The sequence below is a fragment of the Pollicipes pollicipes genome, unplaced genomic scaffold, assembly GCF_011947565.3.
Source record: "Pollicipes pollicipes isolate AB1234 unplaced genomic scaffold, Ppol_2.1 Scaffold_3087;HRSCAF=3621_pilon_pilon_pilon, whole genome shotgun sequence".
Classification (NCBI taxonomy): domain Eukaryota; kingdom Metazoa; phylum Arthropoda; class Thecostraca; order Pollicipedomorpha; family Pollicipedidae; genus Pollicipes; species Pollicipes pollicipes.
In genome coordinates, this window is record NW_023596225.1 from 40,444,512 (window position 1) to 40,463,243 (window position 18,732).

Here is an 18,732-nt window from a genome sequence, read left to right on the forward strand (position 1 = left end):
CGACTTGAGCGCGCGCCGCCGACCGAAGCCAGTGTCGAGCAGAACGCGCGCCGTGCTGCCCGGCGGTTTACGAGCTGCTTGTTCGGCGTGCGGGCGACGTTTTCGCTGTTGCCCTTGTTAAGGTGGTGTTCCTACCAGCTTGTGTGTCTAATTCCGATGTGATATCCGTGAATTTCTGGGAGCTGCCTTGTGTCTACGTAGGCATGTTGTGTCTACATACCCCGCCTGCCCGGTCTGAAACAAGTGGCTGTCCGCTTTGTCAAGACAAGGTAATGCTTTGCTATTAATGCTGGCGAGCGTGGGAGCATGTTCGGCACGCCATGGTATACCCCACATAGATACATAAACGGGACTTCAAGCAGGACTTCTGCAGCGCTGTACCTGCGTGGAGCGAGCTCATTGTCAATCAACCCACCCGAACGCGTTGCTGTCGCGGCTACAGGTTCATCCAGACGTCGGACAACTCGCTGACCATCACCAAGACGACCGAGCTCGACTCCAAGGTGTACACGTGCGTGGCGTCCACCGAGCTGGACGAGGCGCGGGACGACGCCACGCTCAAGGTGGAGGACGTGCCTAACGCGCCGACGCTGAAGACCGTCGCTTGCAGGTGAGGCGACGGGGCCGGCTGACGCGCCCGCTCGGCCGCGTGCCGCCCGTGGATGGGGCCCGCCGTGGGCGCGCACCCTGTCTCTGAGGGTGACTGACGTCGCGCGCGGTGCGGGAGTCGCTCCAGACTGGCGGGGTCGCTGTCACCTGGCGCGACCCGGGTGTCTGTCCTCTTGGAATGGCCGTGGGCCCTGCCCACCTGATGCGGCCCGGTGTCTGACCGCTGATGCGGACCATTCCACGCCCCTGCGCCTGCCTGACGCCGCCCGTGTGTCGTCTCTGAGGGTGACCGTGTTACTGGCGCCCCCGCCCGCCTGATGCTGCCTGTGTGTTGTCTAAGTATGACCATGCTTCTGCCCCCCGCCTGTGTGACGCCGCCCGTGCGCTGCCCCTAGGGAGCAGGTGGCCGAAGTGGGGTGGCAGCCGAACGGCGACAACCGCGCACCGATCCTGGGCTTCACCATCCAGTACAACACCAGCTTCGCGCCTGACACCTGGGAAGAGGCGGCCAACTCGCCAGCCTCGAGCAGCAGCTACACGGTCAGCATCAGCCCCTGGGCCAACTACACGTTCCGCGTGATCGCGAAGAACCGCGTGGGCCCGTCGCTGCCGTCCGGCCACTCGGAGGTGTGCACCACGCCCAAGGCGCTGCCCGAGAAGAATCCCAAGAACGTGGAGGGCCGCGGCACGAAGCCGGACAACTTGGTCATCCGCTGGACGGTGAGTGCGCCGGCCTCGTGCGGCCTCGTCCGTCGCCGGTCGCGTTGCGAGTGGCTCCTCGCCGGCCCCGTTAGGCGCCTTGTGTCAAGAGGGCTGTACGTACCGATGAGCACGTATGGGCGAGTGGGCCCGCTGTCTCACTGATCTTGGTCGGCGAGTTAGCTCGCTGTCTCACTCGTCTTGACCGGTGAGTTGTCTCGTTATTCCACTTGTCTTGGTCGGTGAGTTGTCTCGTCATTCCACTTGTCTTGATCGGTGAGTTGTCTCGTCATTCCACTTGTCTAGATCGGTGAGTTGTCTCGTCATTCCATTTGTCTTGATCGGTGAGTTGTCTCGTCATTCCATTTGTCTAGATCGGTGAGTTGTCTCGTCACACCCGTCGTGATCGGCGCCTTGTCTCGTCACGCTTATCTTGATCGGTGAGTTGTCTCGTTATTCCACTTGTCTTGATCGGTGACCTGTCCTATCGTACTTGTCTTGGCCGGTGCGTCGTCTCGTTATCCCACTCGCCTTGATCCGTGACTTGTCACGTCACCTTCGTCTTGATCGACGCCGTCACACTTGTTCTGATCAGTGATTGTTTCGTTACCCTTCTTGCCTTGATCGGTCTTGGAACTCGTCCTCGTGGCACTGGCGTGCTGCCTCAACCATCCAGCGGCCGGCCGGCCTGACCCGCCGTGTCGTCCGCAGCCAATGTCGAAGATCGACCACAACGCGCCCAAGTTCCGCTACCTCGTCCGCTGGAAGCGCAACGAGTCGAACGCCGAGTGGAACCAGAAGGTGATCATGGACTGGCGGCGCGGCCATCTGGTGATCCCCAACCAGCCCACCTATGTGCCGTACAAGATCCGCGTGGACGCGCTGAACGAGCTGGGCGAGAGCGTGGTCGAGTCGGCCGAGGTGATCGGCTACTCGGGCGAGGACGGTGAGTGGTCGGGCGGCGCGGCGGGCTCGTCATTGCGACGCGGGGCTGCGGCGGTGGGGACGCGCTGTCGCGACCACGCGCTCGGTGGCGCGGCGCCGCGGACTGCGAGGGACGGCGCGTGCTGGCCGACACATGCGCCAGAGCGGTGCGTGGGCAGGGCTTGAGGCGGGTCTGTCGGACCCACGGTTATCCAGCACTGACACGCCCCGGCTGTCCGTTGCGATCTGCTAGACGCAATCCTATGTGTTTTTGTTGCGTCAGTGAATGTGAAATGCCCCTCGTCCAGCACCCAACAAATCAGAAAAAAAAACGATGATTCGGCGCGTTTTGTGGCGAAGAGTCGCTGCTGCTGGGGCGTACCTGGAGGGCGGTGGGAAGGCTGAGGTGCCCGCTCTGTGTCCGACAGTGCCCACGGCGCCGCCTACCAACTTCCGGCTGGAGAAGATCTACGACGGCAAGCGCGCGCTCTTCTCGTGGAGCCCCGTGGACAACTCGACCATCCGCGGGGAGTTCCTCGGGTACAAGGTGAGCGCCGGCGTCCTCCGGCACCGGCCGCTCCGGCGGGCGCTCGGCCGGCTGGCTGAGACGCCGTCACTGGCGCCGTTGTGAGTCGTGTATTGACGGACGCGAGGCACCGAGCGGCTAGTGGCGGGGTGAAGTCCACGAACACCGCCGCTGATAGTCGGCCGCTCGCCGCGGCGTGTTAGACGCCGCTCCGGCCTGTCGGCGCGGACTGCGCCGGTGGTTGCCGCGCGCCGGTCTGAGCCGGCGCGGATCTGCCGCGGGCGGCCGCTCCCCGCCCCTCGGCGGCGGTCGTGCCGCGCTGTGCCGCCCCTGATCCGGCCCGCGCCTCGCCGTCGCCAGATCCAAACCTGGACCGAGAAGGAGGGCACCGACAAGAAGCGCGAGATGTCGTTCGGGCCAGACGTAACCCAGGGGCTCGTCACCAAGTTCAAGCCGCACGCGCGCAACAAGGTGCAGATTCTGTCCTTCAACCGGATGTACGAGGGACCGCCGAGTGAAGTGTTGACCTTCGACACGCCGCAGGGCCGTAAGTATGCGCCGCCGGGGAGCCCCGAGTCTCAGCGCGGCGCGTTCAGCCCGGAGCGTGCTGCTCCGAGACCACCCGGTGCCGGTCGGGCCCGGTGCCGTTCGGTCACGCGCGCGGCTGGGGTGGGGGTATTCTTGAGTGCGGCTGGGAGTCGTGGTGTTCGCTGTGTCCGCTGTTACCTGAAAATGTGTGTGGTGGGCCCGCTTCGCTTATCAATGTTCCTGACACCTGCTCCCACTTAGTGTTCGCTCCAACGGGCGCACAACTCGGTGTGCACCTGACAAGCGAGGGAAACTCTCAGGTCCGATGTGCGGCGTGGTCATACACGTGACCCTGTTTCGCCGGTGGGCTGTTGGTTCGCTGTCTCGCCTGAACGCGCGGCCGCTCCGTCCGGGCGTGACTAGCTGTTAGCGTTGTCTGGCGGGTGTGGGCGTCGGCGGGCAGGCATCAGCGGCAGCGCCGGTCCGCCGCTGCCCCGGCCAGCGGCGCGCTGGGCTCGGCTGACGCCCCCCCCCCCCCCCATCCTCCCCGCAGGGCCGAGTGCCGTCGATTCGCTCGAGGCCGTCCCGATGGGTTCGTCCGCCTTTTTCCTGATCTGGAAGAAGCCGCGCGAAACCAACGGCGTGCTGACGGGCTACAAGGTGGAGTACCAGAAGATGAACGGCCTGAGCCTGGGTCCGGTGCTGGACCGCACGCCGCAGATCACCAACCCGCGCACCACGCGCACCAAGCTGGCCGGCCTCAAGCCGTCGACCAAGTACCGCATCACAGTGCGCGCGCTGACGGAAGCCGGCGAGGGACCGCCGTGAGTACCCGGCGCGGCTCCGGCGCTGGCGTCACCGGGGCGGCCCGGTCTGGTCCTGACTGACCTGACCTGACCTGACCTGACCTGACCTGACCTGACCTGACCTGACCTGACCTGACCTGACCTGACCTGACCTGACCTGACCTGACCTGACCTGACCTGACCTGGCCTGGCCTGGCCTGGCCTGGCCTGGCCTGGCCTGGCCTGGCCTGGCCAGTGCGGCGGGGTACGGCCCCCGACCGAGCAGGAGGTCAGCGCGACGGTGCCCGCTGGCGGCCTGTCCGCCCACGTGGTGCGCATGCGCAGGCGTGGGATTGACAAGCGAATGCTACACATCAGAGAAGTGCGACTGGTCAGGCGGTCAGGTGTCTCTGGGCTAGTCTAGGGCTACGGGTGTTCCGCCTGTCAAGGTCGCAGTTTGAGGAGCGTGAAGAGCTGCTTGAACTTGATGCTCTCACAAATTAGTTTCCCGTTATTTTACGTGCTCTAGGAGGCTTATGCCGACCATATGCCCTTTTGTAAGTCGTGACGAAGGAAACATGTGTCACGTTTCTAGTCTGAAGTCCTGTAGCGGGACTAGCAGGGTCATTACGCGAGAAAAAAACGCCAAAAACGCCGGGCTGTGTGATCCAGGTGCCAAAGAACCGTCCCGTCATTTTCTTAAATTTGAATTGCCCTCAACTTGAACTCAGGTCGTAGAGTTATCGCGCCGTCGGGCCGGGCAACGCGGGCGTCCGTTCTCGAGGGAAAATGATCTGAACCTTTCTGGGACGTTGCGCTTAGCACTGCGTAACCAGGGGAGGGATTTTCCCCAAGCGCAGCCAGGGTGTAATCAGGGAGGGTGTTGAAAATGAGCAAAAACACATGTCGGAATTATGAGCCGCCCCATGTTCCGGGACATTCACCATGCTGGTTCAGCTGTTCATTGATCCCGGCGATGATCCACAGCATACGACAAGATATTTGTCATGAAATCACGACGCTCTACCTTTAGCGGACAGATAACTTTCGATACCTTGCGAACAAACAAAAGATCGTGTTTGCCGATCGGCCTTCAAGGGAACGAGTATCCCATTATTTTAAAAAGCTTGCGAAATACTCGAAATTCTGACCTCGGTGCAAGCTGTCCCACCTTGCACCGTCATATATATATTTGGGGTATTATGACGCGTCAACGGCGTCGGCTGTTGGCGCCCTGACGCTGCCACCCGAACTATGGCACCACGTCGAGCGCCATCGTCGCTCTGTAAGATGCCGAGCCGCTCTGACCGAGGCGCGTCAACTCGGGACCGTCGCTGCAGGTACTACATCGAGCGGACCACGAAGAGCCCTCAGACGCAGCAGCCGGACCGGCCCAGCCTGCTCTGGGCGCACGTGCGCGGCGAGGAAGGCTCCGAGAACAACCTCAAGATCACCTGGCTGCCCAACACGGAGGGTCGGCCGGGCTCACACTTCTTCGTGCAGTACAGGTGAGGGCGCCGGCTGCGGTCAGCGGCCGAGCCTCAGTCGCGGCTGCGGCCCGGCGCCCGCGCTGGGCCTGGTCTGGACGCCGCGTCCAGCCGGCCCCGCGGTGCCGAGGTCGGCGTGACGGTCGCACGGCGCGGCGCGCGCGGGGCTGTCGCGTGGGCTTGTCATCACGGGCTGTGTGAGGAGTGAGTGAGAGCTGGCTGGGGCTGGGGCTGCTACTGCTGCTGCTGCGCCCGAGAGTCCGGGCCGACGCTGACCTGACCCCGCGCGCCGCAGGCGGGCCGGCGAGGCGTCCTGGATGTCGTCTCCGATCGAGTACTACGACGACAGCATTCTTCTCCGCGGTCTTGACCCGGCTCAGGTGTACGAGATTCGCACTGTCTCGGTCGACGGCCTTTTCAATGCCTACTCGGACGTGGAGGAGGTACGACCCGGACGAAGTGAAGACCCGCTCCCGTCAAAGGGAGTGGTTCTTCCTTTGGTTTTAAGTGTGCCAGTTCAAGTGTTGTGGGCAGCCATTGACCCTTTCCCAGACGGGAATGAAAATCGCCGCTCCAGTACCCGCCTCGTTTGGCTTCGTTCGTCTGATCCGTCTAGTCCCCGCGCGTGTGATGACGTCGGCCAGGTGCTCTGAGCCCGCAGGGGCCTGTCAGCGGCCGCGGCTGACGTCGCCGGCGCGACGCCCCGCCCCCAGGTGGAGACGTACGCGCCGGACGGGCCGTACATCCAGGCCACGCAGTCGGTGCACACGTCCGGCTGGTTCATCGCCATGATGCTGGCCGTGGCGCTGCTGCTGCTGATCCTGGTGCTGGTCTGCATCGTCCGTCGCAACCGCGGCGGCAAGTACGACGTGCAGGACCGCGAGAACGCCCACGGTCGCGGCGACCTGTACCCGGAGGACGGCTTCCAGGTGAGGAGGAGTCACGGGCGTCCGCGCGCCGCCCGCCGCCGGTCGCTCGCCGCGTGCGCCGGCGGGGACGGCGCTGTTCGGCGGTGCGGAGGTGGCCGAGCATTGCTTCCTCTTCACCGCTCGTGACGCGCCGCAACTGGATGGTGTTGCCGACGCTGGTTTTCCCGGACATTGGTATGCATCGTGCCTTGTCATAACGGGTTCCCTGGCTAGTCCTCGAGTCCGGAACGTATGGCATCAGTGGCGAAATGGAACAAGGACACACAAGCCGCCGCGGCCACTGTCGCGTCTTGCGTACCGCGTCATCCACTCGCAATATACCCTCGGCTCACACCAAGCTCGGGATGTGACGTGGCGGTTTGAGCTGGGCTTTGGCGCAGCCGGCCGGCTGGTGGCGGGATCCGTGGCGGCGCTTCACCACCGTGACGGGCCGCGGTCAGCCAGCCGGCCGTGTGCCCGAGCCCGGGCTGGCCGGGCGCGCCCGGCCGGCCGGGCGTGCCGCGCCTCACCGCCGCGCCTCACCGCCACGCCTCACCGCCACGCCTCACCGCCACGCCTCACCGCCACGCCTCACCGCCGCGCCTCGCCGCCGCAGGAGTACCAGCAGCCGCTGGATGCCAAGCTGCCGCCGGGCAGCCGCGGCAGTCTCGGCTCGGACGTCAAGCACCCGCACGAGAGCGACACGGACTCGATGGCCGAGTACGGCGACGACCCGGCCGGTGAGTGCGGCGCCTGCGCCGGCGGTCGGCCGCCCGGCTGCTCGGTCGGGCAGGCCGCCGGTCCGGCAGGCAGGCGGTCAGTCCGGCCGGATACTGAGGCCGTGGTGACGCCCGACGCCGAGTTTGCAGTTCGGTAATTTGGTCCCCTTGCCAGTTCTTTTTTGTAAAGGCCGGGCCTTTTTCGTGTGTCTGGACGTACGGTACGGTCCGCTTTAAGTAAAGGTCATTGTCAACAGCATCTTGCATGACGCATCACTCAGCATGACTGTTGCACCGTAATTAGTTCCACGGCCGCAGTTACCGACGTTCCCTTTATGGTTTGCCTGGCCCCACTCAGCCAACCGCCACTCGGTGTTGACCAAAGCATGCCGGGAGAACATCGCTCCCCTCCCCGCGGTCATTGGTTCGCTCGCCACGCCGTTTTGTCTAGGTTGACTGCGGCTGGCTGTCCGTTTGAGGTGTTGGCCCTGGCTGTGCGGCGCGCGCCCGCTAGCGCCGCGTCCCCCACTGACCGCCGCCTGTGGCCGGCCGGCCGACGCGCAGAGGGCATGAACGAGGACGGCTCATTCATCGGCCAGTACGGGCGCGGGCCTCGCCACCAGCCGCCGCCGCCGGCCGACACCAAGATCGGCACGTTCGTGTAGCTGTCGCCGGCCGAGCCGCGCGCGCCCTTGCACGGTCTGTAGGCGGGACAGAGGCGTCTCCGCGCGGTCTGTTGGTCTGCTCCACTCCAGCCAGCTCCTTCCGTGCCGGAAGCAGAGACGAGCTCGGTCGGCAGTGACGTGTGGTGTGACGCAGTAATGAGTCAGAGTGTGAATGGGCTTGCAAATCGAGTGCAAGTCAACATTCGGTCTTGTGTATGCTCGGTGACCGCAGATCTGAGGCGTACATGCTGACGTTCAGCTCGGACGAAAATCCCCCTGTTTTGCATCGCATCGTGGACGACAGACAAGCTGCCTTTGCGGACCTGGGGGTCTTGTATGTCCTTGCAGTGTCGTTAACTTACTCCCAAATGAACCGCTGTAGCCTGGATGTTCTGCCGGAATGTGCTGCGCTTGATCCGCTGAATCCCTTATCGTCTGCTCTCCTTATACGCTGAGCTTGAGCATTCACGTCGTGCCGCTGCCCGATTGTCACATGCGATCGTCTGCGACCGTGATGTTACCGTCGTGTGCCGCTCGCTCTGTGGGCGCGCCGCCGCGGCCGCGGTGGCGGGGGTCACCTTTCGGGCCGACAGCGGGCCGGTGCGGGGCGGGAGGCCGCCGCCGGCGCAGTGCTGACGCGTCGCCCTCGCGCTCCAGGCCGCTTCACCGAGGACGGCTCGTTCATCGGCCAGTACGGCGCGCAGAAGCGCAAGGGCTCGCCGCCGACCGGCGCCGCCTACGTGTAGCGGCCGGCGCGCGCGCGCGCGAGCGGACTCTAACCGCGGGCGTGGCGGCGCCCGCTGCCGGGGCAGGATCGGACGGAGGCGGCGGCAGCTGCGGCCCCGCCGGACTATCGGGAGGCCCCGGGACGGACTCGGCCGGCCCCGACGCCGGAGCAGGGCATGGTCTGAAGGGCGGCCGGGCCGGGCTGAGCCGAGTGCAGACACGAATCCAGAACATTCCTGCGCTAATCTAGAGGCTTGCGCGCCATGTGGCTATGTTCTCGCCAGCCTCGTGCCGCCGCGCGGCTGCCTGCGTCGGCGCCACACCGCATCCCTTCAGGCGGCGGCCTCGTGGGTGCACCCGCTTGTCGGACGGGGCGACGTGTCCGCCTCGTCCGCCGGCGCACGCTTCGACTCACGCCGCCGCGGCGAGCCCGATCGCTGGGCTGTTCCCGACTGCCAGGCGCGGCACCTCTGGCTCGCCAGCCAGTTGAATCTCACGTTACTCGGAGGATGTGGACGAGATTACTGCACGAGATCTGATGGGATCTGAGCGCGTCTGCTTGTGTTGCGCGCGGTCATTATCATATGGACTTGTTCGAAACGTACGCGGTGTCGAGGGATTTTGTTTAAGCGGTTTATGCAGTCGGTTGTGTCGGAAAGCCACATTTTAGTACCATGCTGTCTGTGAGTGTTCCTTTTTTAGCTATAGAATTGTTTGTGTTCTCTCGCACTTGCGTGACTTATCAATTTGCATCTGGTGTGAGGTATTGGCATAATTCAGTGAATGGGCGTACTGATGGATCTGTATTTGGTGAGTTCGGCGTGTGGCAGATGACTAGGATATGAAAACGACTTGGGCCCACAGCACAGCTTACGGCTTCTGCTGCAGCACACGGACGACGCCCGCACTCGCATACTGCTCCGTTACTCCTGCACAACTGTGCTCCCGTAGAGTTCGCTAGGAATGGCTTCTGTCAGAAGCTGAGCTGACGATAGATGTATTTTGGTGTGAAATAAATACAGCGACCACCTATCGTCGAGGGGCTTGTTTTACTCGGCTGTGGGCTTGACCTGTCAAGGTCACCATTCTTTCGAGGTGAGGGCATCTGACGGACTGGTTTGGTTTTCGCCCCGAAGTGGATTATGTGGCTTGAATTCCGAAATCGGCCTATACCTTTAGTGTTGTGAAGTTTCCCGTCATTTGACCTTTAATTTTGCCTTGAATCTACCTTGAGAGGCCAGGACTTTGACGGACGGTAGCTAATGCGCAGAAGGAACTCTAATCCTAAAAAGAGAAAAATGTTTTGAGTTGATATTGAGCTACCCGTCAGTTGGTCTTGAATTTCTGCTTCAATGGTGACCGTGATGGGTGGGCGCAAAATGGCCCTGACGCCGACGCGCCCTTAAAAACCAAATCACCACCACGGTGACCGTGATGGTTCAGAGCCATCTCGGACGCTGGCTAACGTACTGAACATTCTGATGCTCGAAGATCCGAAATAGACTCGCAACTTTCGAGTGTCGCGGAGTTTCACCTCTGGGCGACCTCGAATTTCGCCTTGAAACTTAAGAAGCCAGGACATTTGAACGAGGCTGATGACCTTTGTGCCGAAAAGATTAGCACGCGCTTCGGTAGGGGAAAAGTTTGACACCCGTCGATTTTTTCCAGCGTGGCGTGCGAACGACGCGCTGTGGCTGTGCCAAACTTTGCATAGCTGCGGCCGATTATATGGCGGAGTTTTTGGTATAAAAATTACATGGCTGCCATCACATTAAATTACATTGCAAATAACACAATTACTGACCTATGGCAGGTCAAAATCAGGGCTTGTTTGTCAGTGAAGGCCGTTTCCAGAGAATCTCCCAATCTGATGCGACAACGCAGTGTTAGATGAAGCCATGCATCCCTGAAATAGCTCATTTGGCAATTCACCAACTGTTTTTGCGATTACAACAAATTGCATTGAGCCAGGGAAGGTCAGACCGAGGTCAAAACTTGTGGTGGACCTCTTGGAGAGCTAGCAGGCAGTCCTGCATGTCGGCTGCCCCCAAAGTTCAGCAGCACCCCACCTGTTTGACTCCTGGTGACGTGTTTTCTTTGGTACCCTGCGCATTATGGGGGTCATTTTCTGCATCTCCGCACCGCGGACCCTGAACCACGATGCATTCCCTTTCCCTGCCTGAATACCATTCTGGATCGACATTTCGCCGAAGTGGATCACTGCAGGCCCTTCTTAGCCTTAGCGTGACGGGGGGGGGGGGGGGGGGGAACTGTGGGCGCCTTTGGCCGCGTCTCTGCCGAAAATGACACTTTATTTGGTCAAATATTGTCCTGCGGTGAGTGATAACGTAACTATCCCCTCCCCCCCCCCCCCCTGCAGCGATTTACCTTCAAGCCGGAGATCGCCGCAGTGCCGTCTGCTGGCACCGAGACCACGTGAAGCGCGCCGGCATGCTCCGAAGCTTGCTTCCATTTCTGGCGGCGCCTGATTTCCGCAACGTCGCTGAAAGCGTGCCGATGAGCCTGGAAGCGCTGCGTCACGTGACCGGCTGCTGGCACCAGCTGGTCGGGTTCGATCGGGACCGCGCCGGGTCGGCCAAGTCGACTTCTGTCGCTATGAGTTTGTCTCCCTCAGCCTTGGCGTTCAGTCGTGATTATTTATCTGTAGTGTGTTATCCGCCGGTAAGTCGCAGGACATCACCGCGTATCACCGTCTACCAGTTATCACCATCCCATTGCCTTATCGCTGATAGTGTACTTGACGACCGCATACGCGCGACCCATACCCATGCCATGAGCGCTGCACAGTGCTCGCAGCGGCCGCAGCTCGTTGTCATGACACGTGGGACGTGACGCTGCGTATCCGTGCATCCTTCGTTGAGAGCTCAAACGTCTGAAGACCACTCTCAGCATCGAGCCACACCCCGCAGCGCGAGTGGCGCCGCGGCTGTGCACGCTGCATGCACGCTGTGCACACCTGAGGTGAAGGCGGGCGCGGCGGTCTGCGTCAAAAGACCGCCGGACCGGCGGCCCCGCCCGCCGCATCTATACCGCTGTACCCACACCCCACGCACATACGTACTCGTGTATTCATGGCTATAACTCCTCCGAACAAGGCAAGAAACATCTAGACGCAATGTCAGTTTGCGACGATACGCATAAGGTATCACTGAGAACATGTCAAAAAAAGCATCGGGAAAAGATATGACCAGCAAGCACATCCCGAGGCTCGACCAGGGAACATAATGTCTACGCGGTTCAAAAGAGCCCAGCGCCCAGCGTAAAAAGTCGGTGGCGACGTAACAGAGAGGCCGCCTGGCTGCGTCGCGAGCCTCGGACCCCGCTGGGGACCACCGTCGGACGGGCCGGGCCGGTGCGGGGCAGCCAGCGGCGCCCGGGACGCTCTGACTCCGAGCTTCGGAGCAGGCCGCCCGTGACACGGTGGGTGACTGTGCGAGCGCGAGAGGCGCGCCGGACAGGCCTGCCGCTGCGGTCGCACAGTCGAGGGCGGCGCCGGCGGCGAGACAGCCGCCAGCGGCGCCGACGGCCGGACAGCCGCCAGCGGCGCCGGCGGCCGGACAGCCGGGGGCGGCGCCGGCGGCCGCACAGCCGAGGGCGGCGCCGACGGCCGGACAGCGCCAGCCAGTAACCGATCAGCCGGACGGCACCGGCCACTGACCCATCAGCTGGACGGCGCCGGCCACTGACCGATCAGCCGGTTAGCTGACGGCACTGACCGCCCGTGTAGAGGGGAGAGCGGCTGGCTAGCATCGCCGCAAAAAGGAAAAAATGTGACAGCAAGATCATTCGGTACATGCGCACGCAAGCAGCCTCATACATAACTATGTCCAGAATTCCCTCGCTACAGACTACGCTAAAGCCCAACTGAGAGTGATATTTAGCGCTCACTCAGTACGGATACAACCCAGAGCTGCAGCTGGTGCTGCGGCAAGGGCAATATCATGCCAAACACAGCAATTTGGATCAACTGGTCGCGGCTCTTTGAAACAAGTCATTTTCAAAGCGGAGCAATTGCACACTGTGGTGTCGTGAAGGAGAAAATAAGCTTAAGGTGCATCCAAGTCGCCCTTTTCGGCACGACAGACGAACCCTTTCTTGCCCTCCCATGATGCAAATACAAAACCGAGAATAAAGGGGACACGAAATGCACGTTAGTTGACCCACGTAGGGGAGTGAGCCAAGATTTCCACCCATATGAAAACTTAAATGCATAGATATGAGGGCAAACAATCTCCAGCAAAAAGCAGCGATCAGAAACACGCGAGCCGGGGACGAGGACAGAGGGAGACTAGGGAGACAGATCCATTAAACACAAGTCCTTCAGGGCGATGTGTGGAAACAGGATTCAAGAGCATCCCCGTGCCCGTCCTAACAAGCTAGACAGGTTCTAGCGCCGCGACGCGCCACGATAAACGACGCCCGACCAGCAGCATCTCGATAGTGGCTATCATCGTCCGCAATCCCGCGGGTCAACGCTTCAATAACATCTAAAATATCAGTCAACAAACGCCAGGTGGCAGCGCCCGCCGGCGCTGCGCCGGTCCGGCGCCCCGCGCAGCCGGACGCCGCCGGCGAGCGCCGACGCCGTCCACAGCACCGCCGCCTCGCTGTATTGCAGAATACTGTCCGTATTGCACGCTAGCACCACCTGCCGTCGCCGGCTGAACTGCTCGTTAGCCCGGCGGCCGACAGGCGGGTCACACTATCGCCGAACGGTCGATGTCGCCGGCGTCGCCGTTGGCCGGCGGCCGCTGGTCCGGGTCGGCCGGGTGCGAGGCGCTGCGCTGCCGCTCGCGCACCTCCACGAAGTTGACGTGCCGCCCGCTGGGCGTGGTCGGCACGCTGAGCAGCGAGCTCAGCTCCGACTGCTCGGTGTCGCTGCCGGCCGGCGGCGCGGCGCCGTCCAGCACGGCCGGCGCCGACACCAGCGTGGCACTCGAGTCGGCCGCCCGGCTGACCGTGTTGCTCGGGTTCAGGTGGAAGTCCCGCAGGGAGTCGGTGCGAGAGCCCTGCGCGCGCGAGAGCCGTCGGCACGTCAGGTCGCGCGACGCGCGGTGCACCACGCCAGGCGACGGCCTGTCACGCAACACATCTGCATGGGGATCACACCGGAACCATCCGTCGTAAGGGACTTCAGAATCAGCTTGGAACAGCTGAGCTGGGTCTTATCACCCATAGACGACGGCACGAAACACTGCAGGACCAAGTAACTAAACACGTTCTATCGCAATCACGCAACAACCCAACCTCGGGGTTCGGCCCAGTTCATTGGGCCGAGCTGACGACCCCAGACCCCAGCCTGGGTGAGTCCCAGCGTCAGCACAGCCGGCAGCTCTGGGCCGCTCACCATGTCGGCGATGTCGTTGACCAGCTGTTCGGTGAGCGGGTTGGGGTCGCGCTGCTGAGCGGCCACCAGCGTGGCCTTGCGGGCCGCCACGTAATGCCCGCGCCGGATGCGCAGATAGTAGACGTCCGTCACGGCCCGCACCGAGTACTCGGGCACGAACGTGGCGCGGTGCGAGCCGTCCAGCGAGTGCACCGAGCCGCGCAACACCGGGGACGCGTCACCTACGGCGACGGCGGTCACCCGGTCAGCCGCGGCGCGGCACACAGCCACGGCCACACAGGGGAGCGGTACATAGCCGCGGTCACACACGGAGAGCGGCGCATAGCCACGGCCGCACACGGGGAGCCGCACATAGCCACGGCCACAAACAGAGAGCGGCACATAGCCGCGGCCACACACGGAGAGCGGCGCATAGCCACGGCCGCACACGGGGAGCGGCAAACAGCCACGGCTACACACGGAGAGCGGCACATAGTCGCGGCCACACACGGAGAGCAGCGCATAACCACGGCCACACACGGAGAGCGGTACATAGCCACGGTCACACGCGGGGAGCGGCACACGGCCACACACGGAGCGTGGCACACAGCCACGGCTCCGCATGGGAGCGTCGCAGAGCCGCAGCAAATGCCGCGCAGTCGCGGTCACAAACACACACAGACACCACACTAGCCAGCACACAATACACACACACATACACGGCCACACCAGGTAAGTGGCCTGCGTTCCGGAACAAGACTCGGAGCACGGCCACACAAACCGCCGTGGACAAGGAACAGCTGAGACAGTGGCATCTCCCGCTCCGCAGGGGCAACAGCCACACATCCAGCACGCGCCTGGCCGAGTTCAAACCCCAGCACGACATCACAACAAGCAGTACGCTGCTTTTCCCAGAGGGCGTTAGGCACCAGCCGCTCCGGCCACTCACTCTCGCCGGGCATGGTCAGCGCCTGGGTGCCGAAGTAGCTGAACGGGCCGCTCTCGAACGACAGGTTCTCCTTGCCCATCGTGACGTCCACGCGGCCCTCCAGGATCATGCAGAAGAAGTCGACCGGCTTGCTCTGGGAAGAGGATGTCCCCGTCACGCGCTGGGCTCCCTGGTCCTGGATAGCAGGGGAGGACGGCTGGCTGTGGCTGCCCCTGGCTGAGGCTGCCCCTGGCTGTGACTGCCCCTGGCTGTGACTGCCGCTGGCTGTGACTGCCCCTAACTGTGGCTGCCCCTGGCTGTGACTGCTCCTGGCTGTGGCTACCCCTGGCTGTGGCAGTCTCTGGCTGACTGCCCCTAGCTGTGGCTGCCTCTGGCTGTGACTGCTTCCGGCTGTGGCTGCCCCCGACTGCGGCTGCCCCCAACTGTGGCTGCCCCTGGCTGTGACCGACCCTAGCTGTGACTGCCATACCGACACAGTGCGTCGCCAATACCCCGCACTGCAAACCTAAAGCCAGCCAAACATGTACAGGCCGTTGCTAAGCTACCTGCGACAACGATCTCAGTTACAGCCCGGCTGCCAGGCTCTGTTATCAACGTACAGTCATCGGAGCCGAGTGACTAACACCACCACCATGTACAGGTGGGTGCAGTGCGACCGGCGCAAAAACTCTAATTGGAGGTGACTCATACCTTCCAAATACGCCAGCTGTATCTACAACCAGCAATAATGCGCAACTCGCATGGCGTTTCATACGGCCCGCGCTTGCAAAAGGCCTACAAAGTTTACCGTTGTGGGTTGTTATCTGTTTCTTCTGTCGCCCCCCCCCCCCCCCCCGGTCCCCGACACCCATCGACTCTAGCGGCATCCGTAACAAAAATGCGAGCCCAGGTTTACTGCGGTGACTGTGTCACGATTCCCGGGTCTGATCACGCGTTCTGAATGACAACATCATAAAATATCATCGACGTCCTAAAATGTACATTCACATACATTTCGTTTCAGATGTTCGAGATGTAGCTGCGTCACGTGCAGCATTTAGGAACGTTGCCGTGTGCCATGTTGCGTACGTTGTCTAGAACAACATTTAAAATACCCAAGCTCTCAAACATCGCCCCCAGCCCAAACAGAGTCCGCAGCTGAAGCCCGTTTCCGTGCCGGTGCCGTCCCCCGCCCCTGGATGTTCGTGCCCAGCTCAGAATCCATGTCCACCCTCGGACCGACTGTGGTGCGCACCCGTTCGTAGATGAACGCCTTGAGTTGCCGTCCTTCAGCTTGATGTGACGCACCACGTCCTGCTCCAGCAGCTTCTTCAGCACGGACGGGCAGATGAGCTCGTTCTTGAACGGCTCCACTGTAACAGGGCGGACAGCGGTGTTGACTGATGGAATGTGACCCCGGTCGAGCACGGACACGCGCTGGCCAGACGTCTGAGCCTGCAGACCGCCTGTCACGCGGCGTCCACGACCCGCTCCCAGCTCTCCAGACCGCCACCGTGCGGCTCCACTGACTGGCAGTGTGTGTGTCTGTGTGCGCAGAGGGGGAGGGGGTGATTTTCATATAAATTCCGTCCGCCTATTTTGTGGATATCTGTATGGATATCATGTGAGGATATCGTCTTCATGGATGGATACCTGGACTCAGAGTTCACGCTACGTAGCGCTTATGTGAGCCCTGACCTCACCATCCGATCGGAAAATTCCAGTTCCACGGCACATTTTTGCGGCGGAAGTCGTGCTGCAATGCTCGGCACGGTCCGCCCCTGACGTCACCTGACCTTGAGCGACCGCTACCACCGGCCGTAAACCATCCCAGCCAGACGCCAATAGCGAGCGTCAAAGCGACTTGAACCCATACACCTCTCAGCGGGTAGACTGGGAATCAGGATATCTAACCATTGAGTTACAGGGGCGGACTTCCTCAACAACAGAAAGTGTTGCATGTGAAAGTTCACCAGCCTTTAACATCTGACCCATTGTCACATCGCTTAACTGTTCTGAATCAGGTTCCGCCCAGATAATGCCTGAAGGTCAAGCAAGACCGCATTGCACTTCTGCAAAAACCAGGTAACAAAAGACACGTCTACGGGGTACAATGACGCCAGAACTGGGAGCCCAGCCGCGCCCAGCCCAGCTCGGCCGGCCTCTCAGGCGCCCCCCGCCGCTCACCGGTCTGCAGGAACTGGAACGTGGCCAGCGCCAGCTGCGGCGAGATGTGGATCTGGTTGTTGGTCGGCTGGGCGAACGCGATCGGGTCGGGCATGAGTCGCTTCTTGCCGCGCCGTTTCTTGGTGCGGTTGTCAGCTGGCGATGGGCGAGCCGGCCGTGAACAACACCAGTCACAATTCATAAGTCATCTCGAACATCACAGAGACGCAAAACCGTTCAACCTTCAGAAACTGTGTACGCGCTTTCCTTATCTTAACCTCGCATCACGAACATACAGCTTTCGAAGTGGCCTATATCCGGGTGGCCGGTCGAGCCACAGGCTGTTTCATTACTTCTGTCTCCTTGCATGCACCAAAACCTGTTCCCAGTAGGTGTCCAGGCGAGCGGCGGGCGGCCTGAGGCGGTGGACCCGCTGCACCACTTACTGAGCACGTCCGTCTCGTCCATGATCTCGGCCTGGATCATCTCCTCGATGACGTCCTCCAGCGTGACCAGGCCCACCAGCTCGTAGTACGGGTCGCCGACCGTCTCCGTCACCACGCGCTGCACGAACGCCATGTGACCCTTGTTGCCTGCGGGCATCGGGGTCACGGACCGCCGCCGTCAGCCTCAGCCGGCGCCGGCGGCGGCGCCCGTCGGCGCTCAGGTGCGTCACGACACCCGGTCAGGCCACGGGACAGCGCGGCACGACGCCGGATCCGAGCTACTGCACACCGCTCGGAACCCAATGGCCAGGTACCCGTCCGTATGATATCCTGAATACACCACACACAGAGGCGTTTCAGACTTTTCAGCGATCCGTACAGCACACCACTCGGAACCCAACGGTCAGGTAGCCGCCCGTATGATATCATGAATACACCACACACAGAAGCGTTTCAGACTTCTCAGCGATCCTGTGACTCCGCACACTCATCTGCCAGAGTTGAGCGCATCAGTACCGCATGCGTCACATCAGACGCGCGTGACCAACCTTCCTTGAACTCCCTCAGCATGACGTCAAGCGTGACGTCATCAAACACGAACGACCACGGGTTCTGGTAGAAGTGGCACAGCGTCTTGATCGGCGTGCAGTCGTCCGGATCGACGAACGCCATGTCCTTGGCCAGCATCACCGCCACGATGTTGGAGCGGTCTCCCTCGCACACCGGGATACGCGAGTAGCCTGCGACACCGAGCGGTACGCAGCATGAGACGCGCGACAACGCGTGCTCCTGACAGGACAACTGCAGCTATGGCGCGCACGCACGCTTGCGCGCATGCGCGAACACACGCACACACACACACGCACACACACGCACACACGTGCCCTATCCACGGTCGGGGCCAGAGTCAGCACACTCCTCCACGGCCATCTATTCTCCATCACACCCGCAACCACGCACACCTTTACAACGGCCGACAGAGATGTGAGCTAGCAGTCGAAATATATTCTAAAATTGTCTGCCTGTTTTGCGTCAATTTTGAGCAGAGCTAGCGAGAAAACTTTAGATTTACAATTATTTTTCTTATTTTCGGGCTACAACACGGTACAGTAAATTAGCACCAAGAAGTTCCGTTTTAAGGAAGAAAGGAAGTTCGGTACGGAAGCACCTAGTCATGAATGTGTCACATGGTTTCCCGTCCAGCAAAAACGTCTTACGGTCACAGTTTGAGTTTGAGAAAAACACAGTTTGTCCTTACAGTTTGAGAGA

General features: G+C 61.7%; 2 protein-coding genes across 4 annotated transcripts in view; one reads left to right on the plus strand and one right to left on the minus strand.

Annotated features, from left to right (window-relative positions):
- The window catches only part of Nrg (Neuroglian), a 43,579-nt gene extending 33,964 nt beyond the window's left edge, over positions 1-9,615 (plus strand). The window contains exons 12-23 of one of the 3 annotated variants that reach the window (XM_037212499.1): positions 443-610; positions 1,005-1,329; positions 2,020-2,254; positions 2,661-2,779; positions 3,119-3,305; positions 3,840-4,110; positions 5,412-5,579; positions 5,854-6,001; positions 6,272-6,487; positions 7,083-7,206; positions 7,750-7,772; positions 8,531-8,617. In XM_037212499.1, the coding sequence (XP_037068394.1) occupies positions 443-610; positions 1,005-1,329; positions 2,020-2,254; positions 2,661-2,779; positions 3,119-3,305; positions 3,840-4,110; positions 5,412-5,579; positions 5,854-6,001; positions 6,272-6,487; positions 7,083-7,206; positions 7,750-7,772; positions 8,531-8,596 (2,050 nt within the window). In that variant the 3' untranslated portion in view covers positions 8,597-8,617. Of the gene's footprint in view, positions 1-442; positions 611-1,004; positions 1,330-2,019; positions 2,255-2,660; positions 2,780-3,118; positions 3,306-3,839; positions 4,111-5,411; positions 5,580-5,853; positions 6,002-6,271; positions 6,488-7,082; positions 7,207-7,749; positions 7,885-8,507 lie in introns of all 3 variants that reach the window. The other 2 variants (XM_037212498.1, XM_037212500.1) reach the window with 2 other exon arrangements.
- LOC119090158 (metal transporter CNNM2-like) overlaps positions 9,447-18,732 on the minus strand; it is an 11,202-nt gene continuing 1,916 nt past the window's right edge. The window contains exons 2-9 of the mRNA XM_037212950.1: positions 18,012-18,203; positions 17,464-17,610; positions 17,039-17,173; positions 16,091-16,224; positions 14,873-15,005; positions 13,945-14,165; positions 13,556-13,606; positions 9,447-9,458 (exon numbers count right to left, since the gene is read on the minus strand). Of these exons, the coding sequence (XP_037068845.1) occupies positions 9,447-9,458; positions 13,556-13,606; positions 13,945-14,165; positions 14,873-15,005; positions 16,091-16,224; positions 17,039-17,173; positions 17,464-17,610; positions 18,012-18,203 (1,025 nt within the window). The remainder of the gene's footprint in view (positions 9,459-13,555; positions 13,607-13,944; positions 14,166-14,872; positions 15,006-16,090; positions 16,225-17,038; positions 17,174-17,463; positions 17,611-18,011; positions 18,204-18,732) is intronic.